This window comes from Gilbertella persicaria (genome assembly GCF_025201335.1).
Source record: "Gilbertella persicaria strain CBS 190.32 chromosome Unknown B0P05scaffold_26, whole genome shotgun sequence".
Lineage (NCBI taxonomy): Eukaryota > Fungi > Mucoromycota > Mucoromycetes > Mucorales > Choanephoraceae > Gilbertella > Gilbertella persicaria.
The window spans coordinates 44,129-69,348 of NW_026251987.1; the positions used below are offsets into that span (position 1 = coordinate 44,129).

Here is a 25,220-nt window from a genome sequence, read left to right on the forward strand (position 1 = left end):
AGGAAAAAAAAAAGTCGTGACTTGGTTTCATTTTATTGGAAGCAAAGTCGAAACAGTTGAGCAACACCTTTTAGCTTCATATAAGAAACACAAAAGGATTGAATTTCAACAAAATAATCAGATATAGGGATGATCTTCTTTTCTAATAAAGACTGAATAAAACGCGTCACCTAAACATGTCTATATCAATCATACTTTTAGGCGAATGTATTCCGTACCTGTTTCACTTGTCTATCTCTTTTGGGTCCTTCTTCTAATTGGTCGCAGGATCGAATACTGTTGGATATATAATAATGCAGGAATTCTTCAGGGAGGACCATATGGTTCATCAGGACATGATGTACCACTTCTAATGAATGGATACTGACAGGTGTGTCTAATAAAGACTGAAGATAGGCTGGGTTGGATCCAAGTAAGATAGGTACAATATCCAGGGCAAGGAATTGGTTGAAATCAATCAAGCTCGGCAGTTGATTGGGTGGTATGAGTTGACAGAGTGGATAATCTGATAATCTTTCATGGCTTAATAGCTTGATGATGCCATCTATGAGTAACATATCGTGTGCACAGTGCTTACTTCATGTTCGGGTAAAGTCAATTTCCTTGTCGATGCTTCTGATAATAACTGACGGGTGTTTTGATTCAATATCACTATATCACTAAGAGCTAGGATGTAAGTACCCTTCTTTCATCTCTTTACACTTACGGATCATCAATTAAACGCGCTACTTTTAACTTGAGTGTATTTATCCATACTGCATTCTGTTGAATAGGTGGCAAGATATGACTGGATAATTCATGAGGTAATGTGTTTTCTAACTAGACATGATGAGTAAGCCATCGCTCTCTCTTTTTTTTTTTGTATATATATATATATATATGTGTGTGTCTATTTACATCAGGCAAACTTTGTTCCAAGATACAAAATACAAAATGACGTTCAATAGAATCTGTGGGTAATTCTTCTGTCAGTTGTAAAAAGAAAGTCAGAAAAGGATTATGGTCTAAAGGAAGAATAGCATAGTGTCTATAGAGGATATAAAGGATACCAAGTCGTGTCGCTTGTTGCTAATAAAATCAGTTCTCAATCTTTTCAATCTTCTTCTTACTCGAGATGGTTCAAACTGAAGAAACACATAACACGCAGCAGTAAATGTATCTTGGTGTTCTCTTTCTTGCTTTAAAAGAAATGAAGCATATATTTCTGAAAATGTTTGTTCAGTCATAAAAAAATGTATATATAAGAAAGAAAAAAAGAAATGCGGGCTTCTTTATTTTTTTTTATATATATTTAATCTCTTGCAGGACTTAAACTTCGATCACGTCTACGATCATGTCTATCAACAGAAGGTCCTTTAACAAAAGCATAGTCGACTTTGATTGTCTCTCCAAGGAACTTTTCATCGTTTGCTTCCATAATAGCTGCCTCTGCTTCTTTACGTGCTTCATATTCAATAAATGCATAACCCTATCATAGCTTCAATAGACAATCCAATCTTCACTTGATTTTTACCTTAACATAACCTGTACGTCTATCCAAATTCAAATGAATGTTCTTGATCGTACCATATTCCATAAAACGTTCAGACAAGGCTTCTTCTTCTGTCTCTTCATGAAGTCCACGTACAATCACAATCCATCCTTCAATAGCTACTGATAGTCAAAACACACACACACACATACACAAAATAGGTTTTTTTTTGAACTTACAACGAACAGGTTCTGTTTCATCTTGCATGCCACGTCCTATATACAGATGTTTTATTCAATCAACAACAGCAACAACAACACACACGTACGGTTACCACTAGAGAATCCTCTTCCTCTTGTTCTGACATCTATGCATGTTGTGTTTAAACTATTGATGAGTTATGGCATTGATTACCTTCGTCAATGTTCATTCTTTCAGGTGATCGAGACATGATGTAAGTTCGCGTTTAAGAAAATAACAAAAAATAAAAAATAAAAATGACGCTTTCAAGAAAGACAACCTTTAAAAATAGTCACGCATTGCTTTTGAACCAAAAAACTTCTTTTTTTCTTTCTTTCTTCTTTTCAACTATCATGGCCGAAACAAAGAAAGAAGGCAAAAAGCCTTCCAACAGACTATTGGGAATGAAGGTAAGCAATTCTGATTGATAACCAAACTCATGATGCCAAGTTTATGCAAAGGACATTAGAAAAAGAAAAGCAAGAACAGTTAGAAAAAGAACGTAAACGAGTTATATCAGAAGCAGAATGGGTATTGGATAGAAAAGAAATCGATGCAGAAAAACCGTATGTGTCTGTTTTGAATGATATCGAACTAAAAAAAAAAGCGACACTATAGAAAGATACAGATTGAACATCAACCTAGTTTTTTACCTTTTACACAAGCAACCATGGCAGGAAGACAATCTTTCAAGAGCTTTAATAAGGAGATTGAGGTACATAGAATACTCTTCCAACAAAAAAATACAGTTCATGCTTATATCTCTTCTTTTATAGGCAGTAGTAGAAGATGAAGAAAAGAAGCAACGATTAGAACGTGAAGAAGAAGCAGAGAAATCCAATGCTATTTCAGATAAAGTGATGGGAGAACAAATGCAAACCATTCGATCTGTAACTAAGAAAAGAGCCAAAAAGACAAAAGAAGATAAAGCGAATAAAAAGCAAAAAGCAACAGGGTTTATTAAACCAGAATAAAATGGAGACAAAGCATAAAAACACGTGACATATCGATTTTATTTTGTATTTTTATTTTTCTATTTTTTATTTTCATATCTACACTTCTTTTTGGTTATATGGATCTTGTTGCCCGTAAAAAACTAAACCTGGAAGTGTTAAAAAGACACGATCCCAATATTTGTGATATCCTAGACCAATCAGCCCATGCTGTTGTATACAAGTTTGATACAGAAAAGACAAGTTGGGTAAATGACAAAAAAGAAAGTTAAGCGTTGCATAGATTGGTTAACGTCATCTTAGGAAAAACTAGGTTATGAAGGTGTTATCTTCCTTACACAAGGGTAGGTCTATCAACACAAGACAGAATAACAAACAGGCAAAATAGAAAAAGTGCACCTTATTTTGGTTTGTACGTCTTGAACAGACTCTCTATCGAAAACTTCTTTTTACACTTGACAGACTTTGAAGAAATCAACTTGACAGATGAGTTCATTATCTATCGAACAAGTGAAGGAGAAGCATGCGCACTATGGCTTTATGAAATCAAGGATCGAGAGCGTATTTTGGCCAAGATTCAAAAGTAAGACAACATCATGCATACCAGTCCATTGACCCACTTATAGATTACATGAAGGCATGAAAGCATTACCTTCTACTCAACCTAAATCAAACAACAAGATTGATATCCTTCAAATGTTAAAGAATGCTTCTACATCTACTTATCAAGAACCCAATATGAATGCATTAAACCATACCATGAATAACATGCATATAAATGAACCACCTGTAAGAAGAGCCATTGCGAATGGTGAGCTCACAAAGCCATTTTATCCCCCTTTTATGAACATGGCATCGCCTGTTGCTTCACCCAATACAAATCGAAATTCAGGTGCATTATTGCAAGCATTGCATGGTGGATTAGCACCTCCACCTCCACCACCTCCACCACCTCCACCTCCACCACATATGGGATTGCCTATCATGCCTCAACATATGATGGCTATCATGGGTCCTGAAATAAGCAGAAGGTTCGGTAATAGACCCATGCTATCTAAGCCTGAATTTATTCAACAACTATTAAGCATGATTCAGGTAATATCGATAAACAATACAAAGACTACATGACTTATATCTTTGTATGATTAGTGTGATCCTGCCTTTTTAGATGCTCTTTATCAAAACTATAAGGGGCAAATGAGTGCACTTGAATAATAAAAAAATATTTCAATCTGCGTAAAAAAATATTCTTTTTCTTCTGTTCAATCTATTTATCATGGATATAGGAGGCTCTTATGGACTTGGTGGTCCCAATATTACTATTAAAGAATTAACAAAAGATCGCATTAGTTTTATACTAAGTGATACTGATTTAAGGTAAATCATGATTGAACGCGCCTCATGTGATGAACACTTGTATAGTGTGGCCAATTCACTTCGTCGAGTCATGATTGCTGAAGTACCTACTGTTGGTAAAGAACACATTAGAATAAAGGAATTGAATGACTTACCTATTATTTAGCTATTGATATGGTTGAAATAGAGACCAATACAACCGTCCTTGCCGATGAATTCTTGGCTCATCGTCTTGGTATGGTGGCTATTGACAGTCGAGATGTAGATAAATTAAGATATACAAGAGTAAGTAGATACTATGTCACGCATTAGACTCATGAGGGAGAATAGGATTGTACTTGTTCACAGTATTGTCCAGAATGTTCAGTTGAATTGACACTTCATGTCAAATGTACAGAAGATAGAACAAAAGATGTGACTACGCGCGACCTTTCATCTTCCAACCCTTCTTTTATGCCTGTCTTACAAGGTAAAAGCAATAGGAGTAGATTAGTGTATACTGATAGAGGGCTTATAGACAAGGATGATTCAGGTGTTTTGTTAGTCAAATTACGTAAAGGACATGAATTGAAATTAAAGTGTATTGCTAAAAAGGCAAGTAGAAAAAAGAATGACGCGTACATAGTTTTTAATAGAGATTTGATATAGGGCGTTGCTAAAGAACATGCTAAATGGAGTCCTGTTAGTGGTGTTGCATTTGAATATGATCCTTATAACAAATTAAGACATACTTCATATTGGTTTGAAGAAAGTGTGGATGAATGGTAAAGATAATCATATTGGGCCTTGTATTTACTCTAGTGTATAGGCCATTAAGTAAAAATGCACAATATGAAGCACCGCCCGAAAAAGATGCTCGTAAGTGATGGACATGGTAAGCGATAGGTTGACTGATGGCCCTTTTATAGCTTTTGATTATAATGCAAAACCTGACAAGTTTTATTTCGAGACAGAGGTAAGTTATGATGATCCCCCTCCCTCCCCTATGGCTTGACTGACAGTATATAGACTGTTGGATCTTTAGCACCTGAAGAAGTAGTTACCATGGCCATGAAGATCCTAGTTGACAAACTGGCTTATGTTCAAATGCAAATTCAAGAAGAAGTAGACACAAAAGAACAAGACAATCCAAATGCTTGGAGTAATTATTAAGTTTATTATGATTAAAAAAAAAAAAGAAATTACTGGTAATGAGCCTTATAATGCTATCAAAAGAAACAATGAGTACTCTATCATATGGTATGGTATGACTTACAGCAACACTGCGTTGAATGCCTTCTTCAAGACCTACTTGAGGTTCATAACCCAAGATAGTCTTTGCTTTTGTAATATTAAAATAACGAGAAGACATGGCTTGCTTGATTCTTGCACGCGTCATGCCTTCTTTTAACTGACTTTTATCCCAAAACAATTGCTTGATGCTCAAGATGGTTTCACTCACCAAAGCAATGGCCATACTGGCATTGTAGGACAAGATGATCTTTTTGTTATTGGGCATATAACAACCATATACAGCCCATAAACGAGAAGCAAAGTCCCAAAAGGGCACGGGTGTACCATTAGTCAAGTTAAAGGCTTGACCAGCAGCACCTGAGTTAGGAACAGCGAGTTTCTCAGCAGCCAAGACATGAGCATAAGCAACGTTACCGACATAAGTAAAATCCATCAAGGATTGATTATGACCAATCTGGAAACGATGTTGACCACGTTGACAGACCTCAAGCATACCAGGCACTAATTGGCGATCACCAGGGCCAAAGATAGCAGAGGGGCGAATGGTACAGGTCAATAATCCACCTTGACCATTGGCTTTCAAGACAACCTTTTCACATTCAATCTGATGGCGATGAGTAGATGTTAACCCTCGATTACTTTACCTTGGATTCGGTATAGACATCCACAGCCTGAGCAGGATAAGGTGTGCTTTCGTCAATATTGACCATAGGCTCACCTGTAGAGATAACACTACCTGAACTAGTTACCACCAATACTTTAATCTTTCTTTCTTGACAAGCCTTGATGACATTCAAGGTACCATCTACATTGATGGAGAAATAGAGATCACGAGGTGGATTACTACTGTTGACATGAGGAGGAGAAGCAGTATGAATCACGGCTGTGATGCCTTCTAAAGCACGATAGACATCATCAAACTTGCGAAGATCGCCTGTATAGTATTTGACATCAGGCTTAGGTTCCTTAGGCTCAGAGATATCAAACACGGCAATAGTTGAACCATCGTTACGAAGACGAATTTGTTCTTGAACGTGTTGACCTAAAAAGCCATTACCACCAATAACAAGGTAAGAAGCTGGCATGGTATTAAAAATAAAGAATGAAGACACTACCGGTTCAAAGTTTATTAAAGCGTTTTTAAACAGCGCATCTCTCAAAGAGACGAAAACATGAAGAGGGCGGATAATTTGGTTGCGTTGGTTTGGAGGGCAGATAGAAACCGTGTATCCGGAGTTTGAATACATAGAAATAAGCCACTGAGATATACTTATGAGTATCTATGAGTATCCATCAGTACTCGTGAGCATACAATTTGTAATACCAATGCTCACTCTTAGCTTCAGATTTGGGGTACTGATGGGTACTTGAAACACTCAATTTAAGCTATTGCTCTTTAAGATTTAAAAACCGACCTCTGAAAAAATTTATTATCCGCCCTTAAAAAAAAACGGCCCTTTGGCATTGGAACAACTGTAAATTATCTGAAGTCGATTTTGTCAAAGACGCATTCTTTAACAAAAATGAGCGGCTTGAATTAGGCAGCAACACATCTGATGCCTTTGATCTTCCCGAGCATACTGAAGTATTGTTTGATGATAGTTGTGATGTTGATGTCAGCCTCCATAGCATCGCAAACTCAAGAAAAGTAGCCCTTAAGCATTCAAAGCTATGCTTCCAACATTAACCGCCGACTCAACAGCAATAGTAGCAATTCTTTTTATATTGATGTTCCTTTTGAGCTTTTGTTTCGATGCGTTATTCCGCAAATTAAACATTTGTTTCTTTCCTCTGGTGACAAAAAGAATTCATTTGACCAAATCCTGTTTGATGCTTTTGTGCAATATCAGCAAGGTAATGGTGTTGGTGACAATCAGCTTATAAGAGACTCTATCTGGATTGAAGTGACGCCATTCAAAAAAGGAGACATGGATGATGCTTATTATTGTATGAATTGGTTTTGTCAAAACATATCTGCTAGATATTGTGTTCCTTGATTTCTGTAAATCCACTATATGGATTTAGTTTGTGCTCATTGTCAGAAGAAGACATGACCTCTAAAATCAAATGTTCTGATATGTTACCTTTCATGAAGGGGGATTATCCTACAATGAAACAGTACTTTTCGGCAAAGAACACTCGAGATCATAAATGCCAGCTTTAAACCCCCCCCCCGTTTTGAAGAAGTATTTAATCGCTATCTATTATACTAGTTGAAGCAAGATTCTTACTGTGTTGAATGCGCGATCAAAAGCAATCTGATTCCTCAGGAAAGTCTTCCTGAGTTCCTTTTTATTGTAGATCCAACAAACTTTAATCCTAGAAGCATCACTGACTCAGGAGAACTTAAAGAAGACGATTGTCAGGTTTACTTCTCTGATGAGTTCTCATTGAATGCTCCTTCTACAGACACGCTTGGACTTGAATCTGTTGAACAAAAGTATGCACCAACTGGAGTTCATTTCCTTACAATTGGAAAAATACAAACACCGTCCAATAAGCAGGCACTCTACAAAATCGACAATTTGAGCTATACTACTAAATGTATACAGGAAATAGACAACCTAAACAAGTGTTCCACTCAACTGAAAACAGAAACAAACGCAATCATTGTTTGCTACAGACTAAGGCAATAGACCAACTTTTCTTTCTTTTTTTGCTTTTTTACTATATGTAATAAAATTCTCTGCAATATAAAATACATAAAATAAAGCTTGAAAACCATAGTTATATGAGCATTTTATTAAGCATAACCTCATGACCTTATGTCTTCCTTGCCATGTTTATCCTAGATAAGAAACATTCATAAGTACTGAACCTATTCATTTAAACATAAACGAAAAGAAAAGAAAGGCATTTGCTGGCTCGATTGATATTCAAGATGCTTTTTTAGTGACAGCTATTGTTGATGATTTTATTGTAAAAGTTCAGCTAGCCTCATAACGTACTAGACTGGCTAATTGGCCTGAAATGCGTGGAAAAATAGGCAATGTCTGTGTTACTAATGAATACAAGACCTCTCAGACCTGCATCGTCTGTTTCAAGCATTTAGAGCACCCTTGTTCAGTCGAAGAAAAGAATGGAAAGGCGATCAAAAGATGAACAAAGGGTAGTTTGATGTGCGTCAATCCTGAATGTGTCTCTGTTAAGCATGGCCGAACTACCAAGTCTCGGGATACCCTTTCATGTTTTGCAATAGGTCTATCCGGCTTAACCTTGTGCTTTCTCGGGATACCTATTTCCCTCCCCCACTTCTCCCAACATCAAATCAGTCAATACGACACTGGAGAATTCAAGTATCTGTCCTTCTGCAAGAAGAGGAGAATAGCCAATTGCGATGCCATTAGGGCATGATTATTAGAGTCTCATCCAATCTCTAACTTTGTAACTCGTTTTTTTTCTGTTGCATTTAGCGATATTCTTCAAGACGGTTTTATTTTATCTTTTTATGCTTGCTCTTGTTCATTCATTTCGTCTTCTTCTTCATCGGATCGAGCCATTTTGGCATTACCATTCATATCTTCATCAGCACCTCGTTTACCTAACACTTCGTTGTTTGTGTTTTCCTTATATGTCCTTAGTCGATAAGTGCCATCTATTTTGGCAACCACATCTGACTTTGTCTTTGCATAATCAATTTTCTACCAAGGCATGAGTCAATCAACAAAAACATTGGTATACTTGCCATAGGTTTATCAAAAAAAGTAAAGCCGTTCAAACTTCGCATGGCCAAAGTGGCACAAGAGACATCACTGTATACTACAAAGGCTTGTTCGCGCATCTTTTCTGTCTTTTTAGCTGTGATGTCCAAAATGGGACCATAAGTAGAGAATAGACCATATAAACTCAATTTGAGTTCTACAACGAGTAAGTATTAGCAAAAACCTATCTGCTTACCTTCTACAGTGACGCGACTGTTTAAATTTGTCAAGTAGAGTGTTTGATTGGGATCAATGGATGTCATGAAGAAATAAAAAAAAAGAAAAAGAAAAAAAATCCTTGTGACGCGTAAATATAGAAATTCAAAAGATGTTTTGGAATCAATTCCGCTGAAGAATTCCTCCCGTCATGAATAATGTATTCCCACAAGAAGAAGAAAACAGAGAAAAATACAATCATGAAAGCAACGGCTTAAAGAAGAGCATGTTTGACTGAGTAATGGCAATCTAAAAATCTAAAGAGCGGTTTCTTAATTATCCATAAGCTATTTTTGAAGAAAAAAAAAAAAGTATCTGAAAGATACTCAAATCAAGCTGTAGTCCATGCCTAGTTTCGAATAACTCATAAAGGTTGCATAGACGTTCTTTTTACTTATGCAACAAAGTAATGAGATTTGGCCGTCACTCTTATTTTTTTTTTCTATAAAATTTCACGTCCATGTCATTTTTCTTTTCTTGTTTTTTTCTTGTTTTGTTTGACCTGCATATATAGATATATATATATATATCTTGACTTATATCATGGACGATCGCACATACTCAAGGTCTAGAGATAGATCAGTTGACAAAAGTCAAGAACGAAAAGAAAAACGAAGTCGAGACGAACACTATGGCAGAAGCAGAAGTCGCGATCGATACCGTAGCAGCAGTAGTCATCGAGAAAAACGGAGGAATTATGGAGACGATCGTCGATATAACAGTAGACATAGAGATAAGAGTCGTGATAGATGGAGTAGAAAGTCCAGTAGAGAACGCGACTCGAGAAGTAGAAAAGACCGATCTTTTCGTGACAAAGATGGACCTAAAGTTGACCATGCGCGAACAACGGATGATCAGCCACCAACAGCACCTGCTGCTTATTATCAACCACAACAACACCAGCAACAACACCAGCAACAACACCAGCAACAACACCAGCAACACCAGCAACCACAACCACAACCACAACAACCACAACAACAACAACAACAACAACAATATTTTTCACAAACAAATTATCCACAAGATCCTCAACAAGCAACAGCAGCAGCTATAGCTTGGGCTCAATATTATGGTTGGACAGTACAGGATTACAATAATGCATACGGTACTAATCTCAGTTCTGAGCAATATCAACAGTATGGTCAACAATACTATCAAACACAAGATCCAAACAGTTATTATTATTATGATACTTCTTACTATCAACCAATACCCCAGTCTACGATTCCATATAATTCAACAAAAGATACTCCACAATCACAACCGCCACAACCACCTCAACCGCCGCCACCACCACCACCACCTGTAGAAAATGAGCCTGTTGCGAGTGGTATTCCTGAAGATGTATTGGATCAAGCAGGATATCCTTTTCAAACAACAGAAGATCCAACCACTTTATTCGAAAAAATCGGTCAAGTAGGCGAAGGCACTTATGGGTAAATTGTCGAATAAGACACAAAGAAAAAAAAGTATTTACATTGTGTATAGCAAAGTATACAAGGCACGTAATGGAAAGACAGGGAAATTAATGGCATTAAAGCGCATTCGCATGAAGAACGAAAGGGACGGGGTAAGCTTTTATTATTTATATATCTGTGTATATATTGATACCATCTTAGTTCCCTATTACGGCTATGCGAGAAATCAAATTATTACAGAGATTAAAGCATGAGCGTATTGTTGAATTACAAGAAATTATGGTAGCCAAGGGATCTATTTATATGGTACTAGAATATATGGATCATGATTTATCTGGTATACTAGGGCATCCGAACTTCAATTTTGAACCAGCCCATGCTAAATCCTTAGTGAAGCAAATGCTAGAAGGTCTAGCTTATTTACACCATATGGGTATATTGCACAGAGATATCAAAGGTAAACCAAAAAAAAAAAAAAAAAAAAAAAAAAAATAAGGGTTAACACGTATATATAGGCTCCAATCTATTGCTTAATAATAAGGGAGAATTGAAAATTGCTGATTTCGGTCTAGCAAGAGTATTTGAAAAGAAGAAAGCACACGACTACTCAAATAGAGTAATTACACTTTGGTATAGACCACCAGAACTCTTATTGGGTGCAACAGCCTATGGTCCTGCTGTAGATATCTGGAGTGTAGGCTGTATTATGTTGGAATTCTTTACAGGAAAAGCAGTGTTTAATGGAACAGATGAAGTTAGCCAACTTGACTGTATTTATAAAATTATGGGCACACCTTCTGTTGAAAGTTGGCCAACATTAAAGGAATTGCCCTGGTATGAATTGGTCAAACCCCAAGAAATCCATGCTTCCAAATTTCGAGAATTATATGGACCGTAAGTAAATTGTACCTTACAAGTATGTTCATGTTGCCTAGATTATTATCTCCTGGTGCATTGGCATTATCTGAAGCATTATTGTCAATGGATCCAGTGAATAGACCAACTGCTGCAGAAGCACTGGAATTTGATTACTTTAAAGAGGAATTACCATTACCTGTGATGCCAGCCAAGTAAAAAAAAAAAAAAAAAAAAAAAAAAAAGCTTATGTTGCCATGTACTCATTTCTTTTTATAGTCTCTTAGGCGTCAATGGTGATTGGCATGAATTTGAATCAAAGCAACGCAAACGACAAAAAGCAACCAACACTCAGACTAAAAAGGACATGTCAACTAGATCAAAACTACCTTTAGCTATCAAATAAACCTTTTTGATCTGTTTTACAATTTAAATCTCCGTACACCTTCTTCATGAGTAACTTTAAACTTGCTAAAATTTGACAGCCCTTTAGCAGAACTGCAGAATGCTATCTTCGTTTTTAATAATGACAATAACATGCATAAAGATTTCGATAAGGCCAATTCTTTTTGTTATTCTACAGACCATTAATAGTAAGAGGACACTAAGAAAGGAAATATCAGGAATTTATGAAACTCTTAATCAATTCAGCATCCCCCATTTTCAAAGGTATAACTTTGGAATTGAGGCCTTTTTGTATATGAACTTTTACATTTGCTGGAATTCCTTCTCAATGTGAGCCTCTGCTTTCGTACAATTTGACTTTTTATTCTATACCAACCATAGAGATAGCCCAAAAGACAATTCTCAACATAAAGAAATGCTTAGAATCAGGTGTATAAGGGTAAGTGAATGATATAGGCTTCTCTCAAGACCACATACCATTGATTTCATTAAATCATGCTAATGATATTGTGTCTTTTAAGCTGGACGTATCTTTCACTATAGAGAAAGTAAGCAACTGGACTTAGAGTTGTAAGCATGTATTTATATGTGAAAATATGTACCATACTTGATGCTTGCACTAGGATCATCCTTCATATATCATACATCATGAAGCTTAAGTACATTTTCTAAACACTTTGACATCTTTCATAAGCAAGCATTTCTCTTTTTTTATCCCTCTAGATCGAGTGTCTTTTTAACAGAACGTTTTACGTGGGTAAGTAATAGAGTGGTACATTACTTATTTATGCAGCAGAGACAATTAGGCAAAAAATTGCTTCAACAGTGCAAAAAGGCAGCAATTCCTGCAAATCTTCTTCTTTTCCTCGGCATATAGAGGTAGTATAAAGCCTGTTTATGCACACATAAATGCTCAAAATACCTACAAACCATATTACTAACATTCTTGGTACCTTTAGAGTTGATTTGAATAAAAAAAAGGCGACTTGGGAGATTTGGTCAAAATAACCATTCGATTAAAGGGTATTACTCATGAAAATTGCTCGTTTAATAACTTTATATCTTCTTTTTGATGCTGTAGAATCAAAAACAAAGCTATTGACAAGTTTAAATACTCAAAATGTGCGTCAAACGCTCTGATTTCTGATGAATGTGTTTGCTTGTCAGTTGTAGTATAAATGTGGTACGGTAAGAGTGAGAAACCTCGAGAAAGTTTTTGCCTATTTACTCAATATTTTAGCAGCAAATTTATTGTGCTCTCTGTATCAATAGACTCAGAAAGCAAAGATTTATAGCCTTTTTCACTGTATCAAAGCTGAATAACTATGTCTTCATGCAATTCTCAACAAAAGCCTAATTTTTGATACCGCAGGATAAAGAATAGAAGTTACCTTCCGTTTCAACCTTCACACACTGCCATTTAGTATGTTTTATGTCCATTTGCCCCTACATTTACAGTATAAAATGCCTATGTTTCTACTTTTCTATGTTTTTTGGCATTTAAAATAACATAAGATGTATCAGAGAAACTGATTTCTCGCAAGTTTTATATGACATCTAGAGTAAAAATGCCCAAAACACAGCTTAAACATGTCAATCTTTGATGCGCTATTACTCGACAACCAGGCTATCAAAACAGTTCGTTTTTTTTTTAAAATTAAAACATGTTCTTTCAATTCAAGAAATCCAATGGTATCATTAGTTTGGCTGTTTGATGAAATTTATTTTTTGACCAATAGAGGATCCACGAAGGTTCGTGATAAAAAAAAAAAAAAAAAAAAAAAAAAACGAAACTCGATCAAGAATCTTTAAGCTGACCTGATGAAAGGCTGGTCTAACCGAAATCAGGAAAGACCATGCACAAACACTTCCAAAGAAAAGAAAACAAGTTTACTAAGATGAAAAAGGCGACTTAATTTGAGCATTGGCTTCAAGCCTTCAATCAAAGCTTGTTGTACACTGTAATTAGTACAAAAGAGGCCCTTTTCGGTAGGTATTAACTAGTAATTAGGTACTTTTTTTATACACAATTCGATAAGTAAATAGCTTTAGACCAATTTTTTACTATAACGTATGATACTCTCGATGTTAAAACGAGCAGCTTTGGATATGATAAACAATGGATGCCATGTAAAAGAAATGAACGGCGTTTCAAATATACACCTTCGGCTTTGGGTCATTTTCTGTACATGATTTAGTATTACAGCTAAATCAGATATTACAAGAGAAAATTGCAGCGCATATAATCTATACAAACAAGAACCAAAGGCTTCAGAAAGAGTCTCAATTATGTCTGGTTTGATATATCATTGCTTATAACAAATAACGTTTGAAAATTAATATAAAAGTAACCACTTTTTTTTCTGAAGAGAAAAAGAAATTTCAAACCCAATGCTTCCCCTCTTTATTTAGACACAAAACTGTCATCTTATTGTTTGCTTGCTCCGATATCATTTAAGAAGGTAACTCTTCTTTTTCTTTTATTTTTTTTTATTTTTATCAAATACATACGGAATGACATCTTGCACTGTTTCTAACGACTATTCTCTATCATCGTCTGCACCTCATGAGATATTTCACGTTAATGATAAGGTAAAAGAAAAGGAAATTGTAACATTTTGTTTTATTCATCATGAACCAGTATGTAAAAAGAATATTTACAGAAAAAAAAAGCCTACATATTAAATAAAATACGATAGCCTTGTATCATGTCAATACAATACGAGCTAGTAAGTCATCCTCTATCTATACCACTCTACTGATTAATGTTGTTTAGCAAAATTCATGTCAAGGTGGCTCCTACAAGTAGCACTAAATCGCGTGTCGAAACTCAAATCAAGCTCTGCTTATCCCTTGTCCATAGCAATGGGATTCATGCGCCTTATTGGTCTTACATCAGAATACCTTCATCATTCATTGCAAAGCAAAAACCACACTCTCGGCATCTATTGTTAGATGGTAGTACGGCTGCCATGGTTTCAGATGAATCTAAAGTACTCGACTTGGAAGCCCGCGTCATTTGTGAAAGTGATCCAGACAAAGAAGTCTACATGTGTGCAGGATGCGTCAGACGAGAAGTAAGTTTTTTTATGACATTATTTTGCACTTATGCCTTTTTTTTTAGCGTAAACGTGCTGAACGAAGGAAGAATACGAAGCCTACAAGCTACAGACTCAATGCAGGTCGAGTGGATAAAGAGTTTGAACATGAACGTAAACGTATCTTGCTGCTTAATTGTGAACCACTTGTTGCATTTCACACATTGACAGCAGATCTTCTTGTGCGTATTACTTGTTATTGTCGTCATCAGAATGAGCGTCTTGGATATCGGTAAGTTGATTTGTCATGTGCTGAGTATTGAACCATGCTAGTATTCGGTTTTCCCTTAAAAACTATCACGGCCAGACTGTTGCGAGTGGAGAATCACCTCTTTTAATGATTACAGATGACCACAAAAAGCCACACACCCCTGCTTCGTGTAATATGCCATCCGAGAATGCTGCTTTGCAACCATTAGACAGCATGATAGTACATCATGCCAATGGTCAGTTTCATTTCCCGCCCGAAGATTGTCATACAAACAATCCTACAATAAACTATGTTGTGCCCGAAGTAGGTCCTTTAACAGGCGGGATTGAAGTTACCTTGTTAGGCGAAAACTTGAATCAAGACTTGATGGTGATGTTTGGGAATCATCCGGCAATTCTTGTGTCTTCTGATGAATACAGCCTGGTCTGCCTCTTGCCTCCTGCCCAAGAACAAGGTGCTTGTGCCCTTTTTTTTCGAAACAAGCCTGTTGGACACACTTACTTTACTTATCATGACTGGAGTCAACAAGACATTTCTGATCTTGCTTGCCATATCTATGACCCATTCTATAAACCACCCTTTCTTTTACTCGAACCTGACATTCTTTTTCTATTATCTCAGCATGATCTTAATCTCTCTCAAACCAATATGGCTGGTCAGACTTTATTACATCTTGCATGTCATCTAGAGTACACTCAATTAGTCATATTTCTGATAAGAAAAGAACCCAGACTAATTGAATATCAAGATAAAAATGGCTTAACTGCCATTTGCTTTGGCAAGACAGCTGATATCATTCAATGTCTGATTAAATTAATATTAAATGAAGTTTAAATTTTTGATAATAACAATAAAGTATGTTTGTTTAAGCTATGTGTCCTTTAAGCCTAATCATCATACTGAAATGCTTGACAAAAATTGAATTCAAAAGACTGTAGATGAATTACTCCGATTTTTTTTTTTTTTTATTTTTCTTGTCTTCATTGTCTACCATGAGCATGACTGATCTTGTTCAATGTATAAAAGAAAAGGTAAACAAGAAGAAAAAGATAGAATCTGCTCGTATTCATCGCGCATTAGGCTGTTTCAAAAGAAACTATTGTTATTCACAATAACTATCAGTCTGACCAACCTATTCAAGTGCTTGTATGTTCATAAAGACATCATAATCAAATAACTAACACACTCATAGGTCAAAAACGAGATTTATAGACCCGAAACACTTTATATTAAATCAAAGCTATCTCTTGTTGCTTTTATCCTGTCTACAGTCATTTTAAATACTTTACTTGAATGGACAAAATAGTCAAAAAATAAAAAAAATAAAATAAAATAAAAAATAGAACTCAGTGCCCAGGCCTAAAAGTCTAGATTACTAGCAATAAAGACATTTAAATGAATTCCATGGCTCTTCCCAACTCTCAACACTTTCAGTCGGTTGCGGGGATTGAAAAATCTCCAAACCTAAAAGCCACCCAACAACTAAGATCATATGCTAGTGTAGCAGCTAGAACTCGAGTATCACTCATGCACCAAGGCATCGTTGAACCTGACAAAGATGCAGACTCACCTTTGCGAGAATTTCAGTCGAGAATTTATCGAGTAGCTAGCCATGAGGATGCTTTCTTACTCGACATTACTCCAGTTAAGAAAGAATACACTGATCTCCAGTGTATGCAGGAAATCAGCGCTCAACACCCAAAGATCTACGCTTGTTCCATCTTGAGGGATGGCCCAACTCAGTACTTGGAATTGTATATCGAAAAAGATGATGATGACAATGATCTTATGGAGCATGGTGTTGTCTTTAAAAAGTCAAAATTGCGAATTTTCCCTTGCAAGGCCGCAGATGCCACACTCCGATTTGTTACTGTGAAATTGTCCCAATTACCTTTACGTCCCAAAAGGATAGTTCTTGAGGGCGTGCAACAGAGTTTAGCTCCATTTGGAAAGGTAATTGATGTAGGAATCAATACAGAAACCACCACCGGATGGTTTATGGGCGCAGGATATGCCGTCATTGGTATTCCTTCTGGTCCCTCAGACTCAACAGACAACCTCAAGTATCAGCCTTTGGAGCATAACATTCGTTGGTGCGAAAGCGAAAGCCAAATATTTCACGCAACCTGGAACAACATGCCCACTTGGTGCAGGTATTGCCACCAAACTGGACACACAAAATTTGAATGTGAGAAGTCGAAAGCTAGAATTATATGTTATGCGTGCCATCAATTAGGACACCGCTCGTTTGAATGTCCTAGGAAACAGTCTATGACACCCAGCAAGCGTTCAAAGAGAGAAAGATCAGTTCTTGGAAAGGCCACCCAACCAAGAAAAGAAGCATCCAAGCCTGAAGGGCAAAGCAGTATTGAAGTCAAAAGTAGCAACTTTGGCCAGACAGAGATCAATGTCGACAAAGATAATGATAACGATACTAGCGATAGTGATTACGACCCTTTAGATAAAGAGAGCATGGAAGAAGATGAATCTGAAATAGAAAGTGGAGACGAGGATATTGACAGGATGGAGATTGAAGACCTCTATAAGGATACCAAGATGTACAGCGTCAGCCAACAATTAAAAGATCACCTCGTTATGAAGAAAGGAGAAAGACGTAATGGATCAAATTTGAACCAACAATTGGACACGAAGAAATCTACGATACCCTCTTCTGCCTCTGATAATCAGAGGGTAGAGAGTCACCCTTTATAGATCCGCATCAATGAATAAGAAAAATATCCTGTGCCACTATGCCTCACTAAACGCCAATAGTTTAGTGAAAACAAACTCCAAAAAAATACAAAAAGAATATATACGATACCTTCGAATGCAGAATTTCTCTATATTATGCTTTCAAGAAACTCATGCTTCCACTCCTTCAACTATAGATAACCTCAACATCCTCTTTCAACCTACACAGTCCCATTGGACCAGTCATGTGGGCATACTCTCCTTCTCTACCGATTACAACATCTCTATCATCGACACTTCCTCATCCTTTACATCCGATCGATTTCAACTATGCATGGTTGAACATCCACATCATTTCTATGAACCTTTCTTTGTTCTGAACGTCTATGCACCGGCAGGCCTTGCTGCAAAACGTCGAACATTCTTTAGCAATCTAACACAAATGCTCCATGATTTTCGATCAGTTATCTCTTTTGACAGACTGATTATTTCAGGAGATTTTAATTACTCAGTCCTCAGCCGCCACTATAATTCGTCTTCAACATCAACGCAATGGTTAGCTCTCTTGCAAGCAAATTTTCAAAATGCTTTGGCCATCAATGGCCTTCACGAAGTTCCCACCTTTCAGCGCACCGTCTCAAGTGAATTAGTGATGACTGTCATAGACTATATATACTTGGGTAAAATTTTGTACCAATGCGCATCAGAATCATCTATTACCAGATTAGGAGCGAAATGGTCAGACCATTCCATATTACACACATCCTTACTCTTGGGCCAATCCCAGTTTGGTCAAGGACTATGGCGTGCCAATCCAGTGTATGCTTTCCACCCTAAGCTACAAAAGACATTAGAGAGGAATATACAACATTTGGTTCAAGGATTTGATGAGAATATATCGCCCCAAGAAAAATGGGATGAAGTAAAACACAAAGCCAAGTCAATCATTAGAGGATATTCAGTGGATTACGTTGATTGGCGTACTAAGAGAATTCGTGCTTTAGAAAAGAAACGTAATCGTTTACTACGCACAAAGCCTCCTCCAGACTTTCAGCGCTTGGTAATTCCACCTATTGACAATGAGCTACAGATACTACAACAAGAGCTGGCTGAAATAGCTATTCTAAAGGCTGGTCTTCGCTGGCAAGAGAATGGTGAGTGCAATGCTGGGTACTTGAAAAAAATACATCAGAGTCGAACAGCCCAACAATATATGTCTGGCTTCAAGGATAGCAATTCTGAAACACCAACAATTGTACATACCACCAAATCGACAATGCAGAATATTGTACAACGGTTTTATAAAGACCTATATGCGATTGATGCAGTACCTATGAATCAAATACAAGAGTATTTAGGTAATATTCACTTTCCAAGTAAAGTTAATCAGGATGAAGCAAATCTGCTCCAAATGGAATTTGATTGGGAGGATATTGTCAGAATGACAAAGCGTAGCCCAAAACAAAGTAGCCCAGGTAGTGATGGACTAGGGTATATATACCTTCAACTCTTGTTTGGTTTTCCTTGTTTGAAGCCCCTGATACTCCAGGTATACAATGATGCCATGACAAAAGGAATTTTCCCTCAGTCATGGAAGGAAATCAGAGTGCGCTTGCTACCCAAGAAAGGTGATTTGTCAGAATTAAAAAATTGGAGACCAATTTCATTGATCAACTGTGATGGTAAAATTTTCACAAGGCTCATTACCCAACGTCTAGCTCCTATAATGAATCGAATTATCAACCCGCTTCAAAAGGGCTTCATCCAAGGACGTTTTATTGGCGAAAATGGGATGTACGTCCACTTGGTTCTACAACAAGCAAGATATGAACATCATCAAGGTGTAGGTTTGCTTCTCGACCAGGAGAAAGCCTATGATCGAGTATTACCAACGTATCTTCAACAAGCTCTTGTGTCCCTAGGCTTCCCTACCTTATTTATACAGAGTATCTATAATTTGTTCTTTAATAACTCAATAGCAATCAATGTCAACGGATCCTTTACGGATCCAGTACATCAGCAACGTGGGTTAAGGCAGGGCGATCCTTTGTCCCCTTTATTGTTCAACATCGCTTTGGAACCGCTGATTCTTTCAATCCAGCAAGACCCTACATATCAAGGTTATGTCTCGACAATGAGCACTACATCTCAACAGATCAAGTGCATCGCATATGCTGATGATATCTGTGTGTTTGTCAAGGATTCCACTGATTTTATGCGTCTCCAACATCACTTGACTAAGTATAGTGCTGTATCAAATGCAAGATTTAACAAGCACAAGACGGAAGCTTTCTCACTGAGTGGAGTCAAGTCAGAATCTTGGGAATCTTTGCTTTTGAGTCACGATATCGAAACATACTACCACCATCATTCCCCTTCTGCTTTTCGATACCTTGGCTTTTATATGCCATACACAAATTCTCAACGGAATCGTGTTCAGGATATGTTATTGGAACAAGTGCGTACACGGGTTCATGGTTACTCTCAGCGTTACCTCTCGCTTCAAGGAAGAGCTACCGTTGCCAACACTTTGATTTTATCCAAAATTTGGTACTGCTTGCGGTTGTTTGCGCCTACTAAGCGATTTCTGAATGAACTTCGTTCGATTATCTATGCTTACGTGTGGCAAAAGAAGTTTCCTTATGTTTCTTTTGACCAGTTATGTCTCCCCAAGAATCAAGGTGGTGTAGGAGCTCTCAACCCTATCACACAATACTTGGTGCTGCAGATGAGATGGGTCTTTACTCTGTTTAGTTCGTCTAATCTAACACCTCAGCTCCGAGTGCTTATGACAGAACACTTTGGCATCATGTCTCCGGATGCTGACAATACATTGCTACCCTTTTCTCTAGAACTCTTCGCCGTCATGACCTTTGTCATCCCACTTCAGTTGTCAATGGTATTTATGCTGCCTTTGATCATTTTGGTATCAACTTCAAACTTGATAATGTGCCTCTTGCCAACTTGCTTTACTTTCCGCTAATTAACATGTTTCAAGAGGTACCTCAGAACCACTGGCTTCATCGACATTCAAAAGTACCAGCATCTCTCTTCTTCCTCTTTGACGAACAGAGTAACCGGTTACGCCTGAAGGTTCGCCATGAATATGGGACATTACCAGGATTGTGCCATCAGCTCTTTATAGACATTCTTCGCAGACGAACAGTAAAACTTCAATCTTTCCTGTGGCAATATATTACACAAGACGTGACACCATCTACTGTATCTGTCTATGATGCTTTGACCAAGCAATTAACTGACACAAGATTGTGGCGCTCTTTCACTTCTAGGGATTTCTGCCTGCATCCTTATGAAGACAAAGCTAAATCCCGAATAAAGGCTTCTCGTACTTCGCTCTCTCTGTATTGGAGGACTCCAATGCTCCCTCAGGCTAGAACACTGTGGTATCGTGTGCTTTACAAGAAACTGCCCACTGCGTCCGAACTTTTCAAGATTGGTACTGTCTCTACTCCTATCTGTCGTCTGTGCAAATCACAACCGGAATCGTACGATCATTTCATAGCCCACTGCTCTACCAAGTGGAGTGTTTGGTTGGAAATACTAAACTGCTACTACCCTCTGGTATACTTTACTCCGTCCTCCCTCCACAAGGTCCTCACTCTTCAAGCCTTTCCTCCTGCCATTACAAACCGCTCCAAACTTGTATCCATCGTTGCGATAGCTCAATGGAATATCTGGAAATCCTATTGGAACCTGATTCTTAACCAAGTTGCTTTTGAACATTCTTGTATCATTTCAGATACAATTTACCAGGTAGCCTTAGCTACAAAAAATCACTCCTTGCTAAAATAGCCCTGATCATTGTATGATCTTTACATCGTCTTTCTTTACTCCTGTTTTTCGACGTCCCACCTCTCTGCGATGTGTGACTAATCAATAATATTGTAAATAAAATCCAACTACAAAAAAAAAAAAAAAATTTAAATGAATTCCTATTCTTTTCTCCCCCCCCCTTTTTTTTCTATTTTGTTTTATTTTTCTTTTAGACAAACTGGATCGTTCAACATCAATACCTACTCCTGAGCGAGTGACGAAGAAGCTAACAGAAGCACCAAAACGAAGTGTTTCTTGTGTATTACAGACAATAAGAAGAAAAAAGAAATCTAGGCCATCACCACTTGATGTCGATCATTTATTTGGTATCAATATCTTGATTGTAGACGATAACCCTATCAATTTAAACATCCTCAGAAAACACCTTAATTTTATTTCATTCTCTACATCCACCAAAATCAAACGCATAAAAGAAGCAAGAAATGGCCTGGAAGCCCTGGATCTCATGCGCATTTATACATTTGATATAATCTTACTCGACATTGACATGCCTTTATTAAACGGTGTCGAGACAGCTAAACAGATCCGAGCCAATTTAAATAGTACAGTACCTATCATTGCCGTCACGACCAATGATTCAATAGAATCCAAAGATAATTACCTTAAAGTTGGCATGGTAAAACTCAAATCAAATTATTCTCTCTCTCATTCTTTATAGAATGACTGTCTTGGAAAGCCTGTTAATCTTCAATTACTTGAACAAACTATCTCTAAATCATTGATCTACTCTTCACCGCTTACACTTACTCCACCAATCAAAGAATAATCATCGGACTTGGTGAACGAAAATTTTTTTTTTTCGCGAACGCGCCGGACGCGATAAACTGAATAAAATTCTCTTTTTTTTTTATACTTTTCTCTCTTCTGTTTGTTCAACAATAATAATAAAAAATGGCTGCCCTTGCACCTGTTACAATCAATATTAACTATGAGCAGGAGAAGGGTAAACATGAACCAAACATGTTTTTCTTCTAATCATTTTTCATGTAGAGCATCTTCGTGACTTTCTCATTGGATTTAAAGAGTCAGTGAGCATGGGTGAAGAAGAAACAGAAGCCAAATATGACATTCAGTTGGTAAAGAAATATGCTTTTATCACTATTATTATTATAAAATATTGATGAGTTCAATAGCAAAGAATTGTAGACAGAGAACAATCTGTTCTCTATATTGAACTGGATGATATTGCCGAGGTAAAAGAATACAAGTAAAAACCAACACGTCTAACGGCTTTTGATAGTTTGAAGACTCAAAGACGAGAACAGTGGCCAATATTATGAGAAACACAAAGCATTACATTGACCTTGTTTCTACTGTAATTGATGATCTTTTAGTCACCAAACAGCCTGCTGAACCTGATTTGAGTTACAAAGATAGTGTGCTTGATGTGATTATTCGTCAAAGAAGTATTCGTGATTCCAACAGAGCTACTGAAACTGAACAAACGTTCCCTCCTTCTTTGACCCGTCGATAGTAAAGTATTGCCCTGTGTTGATCTATTTTATTTACATTCTTCTATAGTGAAGTATTCTTCAAGCCTTTAAGCAACAGTACATCTTATGCTGTTCGCCAAATCAATGGTGCTGAATTAGGCCATCTTGTTACTGTGCGTGGTATTATCACCCGTGTATCAGATGTCAAGCCTTTTATTCAAGTCAACACTTACAGTTGTGATTCATGTGGTTATGAAATCTTTCAAGAAATCAAACAAAGACAATTCACTCCTTTAACCACCTGTGTCTCTGAAGAATGTCAAAAGAATGGTACAAGAGGAAAATTGTACATGCAAACAAGAGCTTCTAAATTTTTGGCTTTCCAAGAAGTCAAGTTACAAGAATTAACAGACCAAGTGCCTGTAGGCCATATTCCTCGTACGATGACATTGCATCTCTATGGTGCTGCTTGTCGTCAATTGACGCCTGGTGATGTGGCCAATGTGAGCGGTATCTTTTTGCCTATGCCTTACACTGGATTCAGAGCCCTTCGTGCTGGTCTTTTGACTGACACTTATTTACAAGTACAATATGTACACCGTCTTAAGAAACAATACGACGAAATTGAATTAACAGAAGAAGATCAACAACGGCTTGAGGAATTGAAACGCGATGCTAATATCTATAGCCATTTAGCCCGTAGTATTGCCCCTGAAATCTATGGTCATGATGATGTGAAAAAGGCACTTTTGTTGTTGCTTGTAGGTGGTGTCAACAAGACAGTAGGCGATGGTATGAAGATTCGTGGTGACATTAATATCTGTTTGATGGGTGATCCAGGTGTAGCTAAATCTCAATTACTCAAATTCATTGCTAAAGTGGCCCCTCGTGGTGTCTATACAACTGGTCGTGGTTCTTCTGGTGTTGGTTTGACTGCTGCTGTCATGCGTGAGCCTGTGACAGATGAAATGATTTTGGAAGGTGGTGCTCTTGTCTTGGCTGACAATGGTATTTGCTGTATTGATGAGTTTGACAAGATGGACGAATCAGATAGAACAGCTATTCATGAAGTCATGGAACAACAGACTATCAGTATCTCTAAGGCTGGTATCAACACGACCTTAAATGCTCGCGCTTCCATCTTGGCTGCTGCCAATCCTTTGTATGGTCGTTACAATACCCGTATTTCTCCTACACAAAACATCAATTTACCTGCTGCTTTGCTCTCTCGTTTTGATCTTCTTTATTTAATCCTCGATAAGCCTTCTGACGATTTAGATCGTCTTTTGGCTGAACATGTCACTTATGTTCATACTCACAATAAGCCTCCTAAGATGGACTTTGATGTTTTAGAGCCTCATATGATTAGGCACTATGTAGCCCATGCTAGAACAAAGCGTCCTGTACTCACACAACAAGTCTCTGACTATGTAACCAGTGCTTATGTTGGTCTAAGACGTCAATACAAGATTGACGAAGACCGCCAACAACAGTTCACATATGCTTCTGCTCGTACTTTGTTGGGTATCATTCGTATGGCTCAAGCCTTAGCCCGTGTGCGTCTGTCTGACACAGTTGAGCCCATGGATGTAGATGAAGCACTTCGATTGATTGATGTTTCCAAGTCATCATTAACAGATGAGAGTCAAAAGCGTGATGGTCGCCATGACAAATCACCCATGTCGGGTATCTTCAACATCGTCAAAGAATTAACATACCAATATGGAAGCTCAATTGCTTTATCTACTATTAGACAGCGTGTTTTATCAAGAGGTTATACAGAAATTCAATTGGACCAAGCTATTCGTGAATACAAGAATTTAGATATTTGGCAAGTGGATAGTGCTCGTCTTAATATTGTTCATTAATGTTATAAATAAACCCCTCCTCTTTTATTATGTAAGCCTTGACTTCTAAACACTTCAGTATGACGAACATATGTTTGAAAATTTTAAATTTGGTACTATTTTAATCCGACTTGATTTTAATAAAAAAAAAACAAAGAGACTTTTTTTAGAGACCATAGATGAATGAAAAAGAGTCTCTACAGGAAACAACAACAGGAGACTATGTTGTCTATA

At 37.2% G+C, this 25,220-nt stretch overlaps 14 protein-coding genes across 14 annotated transcripts; 8 read left to right on the forward strand and 6 right to left on the reverse strand.

The window, feature by feature from the left end:
- Window position 1: 1 nt before the first annotated feature.
- On the reverse strand, window positions 2-1,264 carry B0P05DRAFT_546446 (uncharacterized protein). The gene is made up of 6 exons (XM_051578755.1): window positions 1,110-1,264; window positions 898-1,068; window positions 707-819; window positions 578-659; window positions 219-530; window positions 2-170 (listed from the first exon to the last, which is right to left on the reverse strand). The coding sequence occupies exons 1-6, from the start codon at window positions 1,224-1,226 to the stop codon at window positions 33-35; spliced, it is 933 nt and encodes a 310-aa protein (XP_051433609.1). The 5' UTR covers window positions 1,227-1,264; the 3' UTR covers window positions 2-32.
- B0P05DRAFT_546455 (uncharacterized protein) lies at window positions 1,242-2,040 on the reverse strand. The gene is made up of 4 exons (XM_051578756.1): window positions 1,800-2,040; window positions 1,711-1,746; window positions 1,514-1,650; window positions 1,242-1,468 (listed from the first exon to the last, which is right to left on the reverse strand). Exons 2-4 carry the CDS (start codon window positions 1,736-1,738, stop codon window positions 1,292-1,294), a joined length of 342 nt encoding a protein of 113 aa, XP_051433610.1. The 5' UTR covers window positions 1,739-1,746; window positions 1,800-2,040; the 3' UTR covers window positions 1,242-1,291.
- On the forward strand, window positions 2,041-2,715 carry B0P05DRAFT_546460 (uncharacterized protein). The gene is made up of 3 exons (XM_051578757.1): window positions 2,041-2,121; window positions 2,162-2,277; window positions 2,330-2,715. The coding sequence occupies exons 1-3, from the start codon at window positions 2,065-2,067 to the stop codon at window positions 2,502-2,504; spliced, it is 348 nt and encodes a 115-aa protein (XP_051433611.1). The 5' UTR covers window positions 2,041-2,064; the 3' UTR covers window positions 2,505-2,715.
- On the forward strand, window positions 2,716-3,911 carry B0P05DRAFT_546462 (uncharacterized protein). The gene is made up of 5 exons (XM_051578758.1): window positions 2,716-2,912; window positions 2,968-3,008; window positions 3,053-3,247; window positions 3,291-3,759; window positions 3,814-3,911. Exons 1-5 carry the CDS (start codon window positions 2,784-2,786, stop codon window positions 3,877-3,879), a joined length of 900 nt encoding a protein of 299 aa, XP_051433612.1. The 5' UTR covers window positions 2,716-2,783; the 3' UTR covers window positions 3,880-3,911.
- A 2-nt stretch (window positions 3,912-3,913) lies between these two features.
- Window positions 3,914-5,164, forward strand: B0P05DRAFT_546469 (RNA polymerase Rpb3/Rpb11 dimerization domain-containing protein). The gene is made up of 8 exons (XM_051578759.1): window positions 3,914-4,041; window positions 4,087-4,136; window positions 4,187-4,305; window positions 4,351-4,489; window positions 4,538-4,614; window positions 4,669-4,784; window positions 4,829-4,975; window positions 5,029-5,164. Exons 1-7 carry the CDS (start codon window positions 3,941-3,943, stop codon window positions 4,884-4,886), a joined length of 660 nt encoding a protein of 219 aa, XP_051433613.1. The 5' UTR covers window positions 3,914-3,940; the 3' UTR covers window positions 4,887-4,975; window positions 5,029-5,164.
- On the reverse strand, window positions 5,165-6,412 carry B0P05DRAFT_546471 (uncharacterized protein). The gene is made up of 3 exons (XM_051578760.1): window positions 5,898-6,412; window positions 5,276-5,857; window positions 5,165-5,225 (listed from the first exon to the last, which is right to left on the reverse strand). Exons 1-3 carry the CDS (start codon window positions 6,336-6,338, stop codon window positions 5,202-5,204), a joined length of 1,047 nt encoding a protein of 348 aa, XP_051433614.1. The 5' UTR covers window positions 6,339-6,412; the 3' UTR covers window positions 5,165-5,201.
- Window positions 6,413-8,273: 1,861 nt separating this feature from the next.
- On the reverse strand, window positions 8,274-8,489 carry B0P05DRAFT_472701 (uncharacterized protein; the record flags this gene model as incomplete). The annotated part of the gene is made up of 1 exon (XM_051574696.1): window positions 8,274-8,489. A coding segment is annotated over one exon (216 nt), but the record flags the coding sequence as incomplete, so codon positions are not given.
- A 41-nt stretch (window positions 8,490-8,530) lies between these two features.
- B0P05DRAFT_546476 (uncharacterized protein) lies at window positions 8,531-9,481 on the reverse strand. The gene is made up of 3 exons (XM_051578761.1): window positions 9,151-9,481; window positions 8,939-9,111; window positions 8,531-8,894 (listed from the first exon to the last, which is right to left on the reverse strand). Exons 1-3 carry the CDS (start codon window positions 9,215-9,217, stop codon window positions 8,700-8,702), a joined length of 435 nt encoding a protein of 144 aa, XP_051433616.1. The 5' UTR covers window positions 9,218-9,481; the 3' UTR covers window positions 8,531-8,699.
- Window positions 9,482-9,633: 152 nt separating this feature from the next.
- Window positions 9,634-10,114, reverse strand: B0P05DRAFT_546478 (uncharacterized protein). The gene has a single exon (XM_051578762.1). The coding sequence runs from the start codon at window positions 10,005-10,007 to the stop codon at window positions 9,750-9,752; it is 258 nt and encodes an 85-aa protein (XP_051433617.1). The 5' UTR covers window positions 10,008-10,114; the 3' UTR covers window positions 9,634-9,749.
- Window positions 10,115-10,701: 587 nt separating this feature from the next.
- Window positions 10,702-11,852, forward strand: B0P05DRAFT_579915 (kinase-like domain-containing protein; the record flags this gene model as incomplete). The annotated part of the gene is made up of 6 exons (XM_051581974.1): window positions 10,702-10,743; window positions 10,793-11,048; window positions 11,107-11,285; window positions 11,415-11,485; window positions 11,527-11,661; window positions 11,726-11,852. 6 exons carry the CDS (start codon window positions 10,702-10,704, stop codon window positions 11,850-11,852), a joined length of 810 nt encoding a protein of 269 aa, XP_051433618.1.
- Window positions 11,853-14,266: 2,414 nt separating this feature from the next.
- On the forward strand, window positions 14,267-16,133 carry B0P05DRAFT_546484 (uncharacterized protein; the record flags this gene model as incomplete). Its single annotated transcript, XM_051578763.1, has 5 exons — window positions 14,267-14,442; window positions 14,551-14,580; window positions 14,628-14,928; window positions 14,976-15,181; window positions 15,223-16,133. Coding segments are annotated over exons 1-5 (1,067 nt in total), but the record flags the coding sequence as incomplete, so codon positions are not given.
- Window positions 16,079-16,546, forward strand: B0P05DRAFT_546492 (uncharacterized protein). The gene is made up of 3 exons (XM_051578764.1): window positions 16,079-16,191; window positions 16,241-16,306; window positions 16,353-16,546. Exons 1-3 carry the CDS (start codon window positions 16,153-16,155, stop codon window positions 16,464-16,466), a joined length of 219 nt encoding a protein of 72 aa, XP_051433620.1. The 5' UTR covers window positions 16,079-16,152; the 3' UTR covers window positions 16,467-16,546.
- A 5,251-nt stretch (window positions 16,547-21,797) lies between these two features.
- On the forward strand, window positions 21,798-22,558 carry B0P05DRAFT_546517 (CheY-like superfamily). The gene is made up of 2 exons (XM_051578765.1): window positions 21,798-22,328; window positions 22,371-22,558. The coding sequence occupies exons 1-2, from the start codon at window positions 22,152-22,154 to the stop codon at window positions 22,470-22,472; spliced, it is 279 nt and encodes a 92-aa protein (XP_051433621.1). The 5' UTR covers window positions 21,798-22,151; the 3' UTR covers window positions 22,473-22,558.
- Window positions 22,559-22,923: 365 nt separating this feature from the next.
- B0P05DRAFT_144786 (MCM2/3/5 family-domain-containing protein) lies at window positions 22,924-25,043 on the forward strand. Its single transcript, XM_051573064.1, has 2 exons — window positions 22,924-23,179; window positions 23,228-25,043. The coding sequence occupies exons 1-2, from the start codon at window positions 22,983-22,985 to the stop codon at window positions 25,005-25,007; spliced, it is 1,977 nt and encodes a 658-aa protein (XP_051433622.1). The 5' UTR covers window positions 22,924-22,982; the 3' UTR covers window positions 25,008-25,043.
- The last annotated feature ends 177 nt before the right edge of the window (window positions 25,044-25,220 follow it).

What these genes read in the sequence shown, in the direction of transcription:
- B0P05DRAFT_144786 (XM_051573064.1), top strand. Translation starts at nt 22,983, where the DNA reads ATGAGAAACACAAAGCATTACATTGACCTTGTTTCTACTGTAATTGAT. An exon ending in CCTTCTTTGACCCGTCGATA is followed by an intron (nt 23,180 to 23,227) that starts GTAAAGTATTGC and finishes ATTCTTCTATAG; the next exon opens with TGAAGTATTCTTCAAGCCTT.
- B0P05DRAFT_546492 (XM_051578764.1), top strand. Translation starts at nt 16,153, where the DNA reads ATGAGCATGACTGATCTTGTTCAATGTATAAAAGAAAAG. An exon ending in TTCAATGTATAAAAGAAAAG is followed by an intron (nt 16,192 to 16,240) that starts GTAAACAAGAAG and finishes ATCGCGCATTAG; the next exon opens with GCTGTTTCAAAAGAAACTAT. An exon ending in ACCAACCTATTCAAGTGCTT is followed by an intron (nt 16,307 to 16,352) that starts GTATGTTCATAA and finishes ACACACTCATAG; the next exon opens with GTCAAAAACGAGATTTATAG.
- B0P05DRAFT_546455 (XM_051578756.1), bottom strand. Translation starts at nt 1,738, where the DNA reads ATGCAAGATGAAACAGAACCTGTTCGTT. An exon ending in TGAAACAGAACCTGTTCGTT is followed by an intron (nt 1,651 to 1,710) that starts GTAAGTTCAAAA and finishes GACTATCAGTAG; the next exon opens with CTATTGAAGGATGGATTGTG. An exon ending in GACGTACAGGTTATGTTAAG is followed by an intron (nt 1,469 to 1,513) that starts GTAAAAATCAAG and finishes AAGCTATGATAG; the next exon opens with GGTTATGCATTTATTGAATA.
- B0P05DRAFT_546476 (XM_051578761.1), bottom strand. Translation starts at nt 9,217, where the DNA reads ATGACATCCATTGATCCCAATCAAACACTCTACTTGACAAATTTAAAC. An exon ending in CAGTCGCGTCACTGTAGAAG is followed by an intron (nt 9,112 to 9,150) that starts GTAAGCAGATAG and finishes TACTCGTTGTAG; the next exon opens with AACTCAAATTGAGTTTATAT. An exon ending in CTTTTTTTGATAAACCTATG is followed by an intron (nt 8,895 to 8,938) that starts GCAAGTATACCA and finishes ATGCCTTGGTAG; the next exon opens with AAAATTGATTATGCAAAGAC.
- B0P05DRAFT_546460 (XM_051578757.1), top strand. Translation starts at nt 2,065, where the DNA reads ATGGCCGAAACAAAGAAAGAAGGCAAAAAGCCTTCCAACAGACTATTG. An exon ending in ACAGACTATTGGGAATGAAG is followed by an intron (nt 2,122 to 2,161) that starts GTAAGCAATTCT and finishes CATGATGCCAAG; the next exon opens with TTTATGCAAAGGACATTAGA. An exon ending in GAAATCGATGCAGAAAAACC is followed by an intron (nt 2,278 to 2,329) that starts GTATGTGTCTGT and finishes GCGACACTATAG; the next exon opens with AAAGATACAGATTGAACATC.
- B0P05DRAFT_546469 (XM_051578759.1), top strand. Translation starts at nt 3,941, where the DNA reads ATGGATATAGGAGGCTCTTATGGACTTGGTGGTCCCAATATTACTATT. An exon ending in CTAAGTGATACTGATTTAAG is followed by an intron (nt 4,042 to 4,086) that starts GTAAATCATGAT and finishes ACACTTGTATAG; the next exon opens with TGTGGCCAATTCACTTCGTC. An exon ending in TAAAGTGTATTGCTAAAAAG is followed by an intron (nt 4,615 to 4,668) that starts GCAAGTAGAAAA and finishes GATTTGATATAG; the next exon opens with GGCGTTGCTAAAGAACATGC.
- B0P05DRAFT_546462 (XM_051578758.1), top strand. Translation starts at nt 2,784, where the DNA reads ATGGATCTTGTTGCCCGTAAAAAACTAAACCTGGAAGTGTTAAAAAGA. An exon ending in ATTTTGGCCAAGATTCAAAA is followed by an intron (nt 3,248 to 3,290) that starts GTAAGACAACAT and finishes ACCCACTTATAG; the next exon opens with ATTACATGAAGGCATGAAAG. An exon ending in AACTATTAAGCATGATTCAG is followed by an intron (nt 3,760 to 3,813) that starts GTAATATCGATA and finishes TTGTATGATTAG; the next exon opens with TGTGATCCTGCCTTTTTAGA.
- B0P05DRAFT_546478 (XM_051578762.1), bottom strand. Translation starts at nt 10,007, where the DNA reads ATGGTCAACTTTAGGTCCATCTTTGTCACGAAAAGATCGGTCTTTTCT.
- B0P05DRAFT_546446 (XM_051578755.1), bottom strand. Translation starts at nt 1,226, where the DNA reads ATGACTGAACAAACATTTTCAGAAATATATGCTTCATTTCTTTTAAAG. An exon ending in TTCAGTTTGAACCATCTCGA is followed by an intron (nt 1,069 to 1,109) that starts GTAAGAAGAAGA and finishes TGATTTTATTAG; the next exon opens with CAACAAGCGACACGACTTGG. An exon ending in TGACTTTACCCGAACATGAA is followed by an intron (nt 531 to 577) that starts GTAAGCACTGTG and finishes GGCATCATCAAG; the next exon opens with CTATTAAGCCATGAAAGATT.
- B0P05DRAFT_546517 (XM_051578765.1), top strand. Translation starts at nt 22,152, where the DNA reads ATGCGCATTTATACATTTGATATAATCTTACTCGACATTGACATGCCT. An exon ending in TTAAAGTTGGCATGGTAAAA is followed by an intron (nt 22,329 to 22,370) that starts CTCAAATCAAAT and finishes TTATAGAATGAC; the next exon opens with TGTCTTGGAAAGCCTGTTAA.
- B0P05DRAFT_546471 (XM_051578760.1), bottom strand. Translation starts at nt 6,338, where the DNA reads ATGCCAGCTTCTTACCTTGTTATTGGTGGTAATGGCTTTTTAGGTCAA. An exon ending in ATGTCTATACCGAATCCAAG is followed by an intron (nt 5,858 to 5,897) that starts GTAAAGTAATCG and finishes CATCGCCATCAG; the next exon opens with ATTGAATGTGAAAAGGTTGT. An exon ending in GCATTCAACGCAGTGTTGCT is followed by an intron (nt 5,226 to 5,275) that starts GTAAGTCATACC and finishes TTCTTTTGATAG; the next exon opens with CATTATAAGGCTCATTACCA.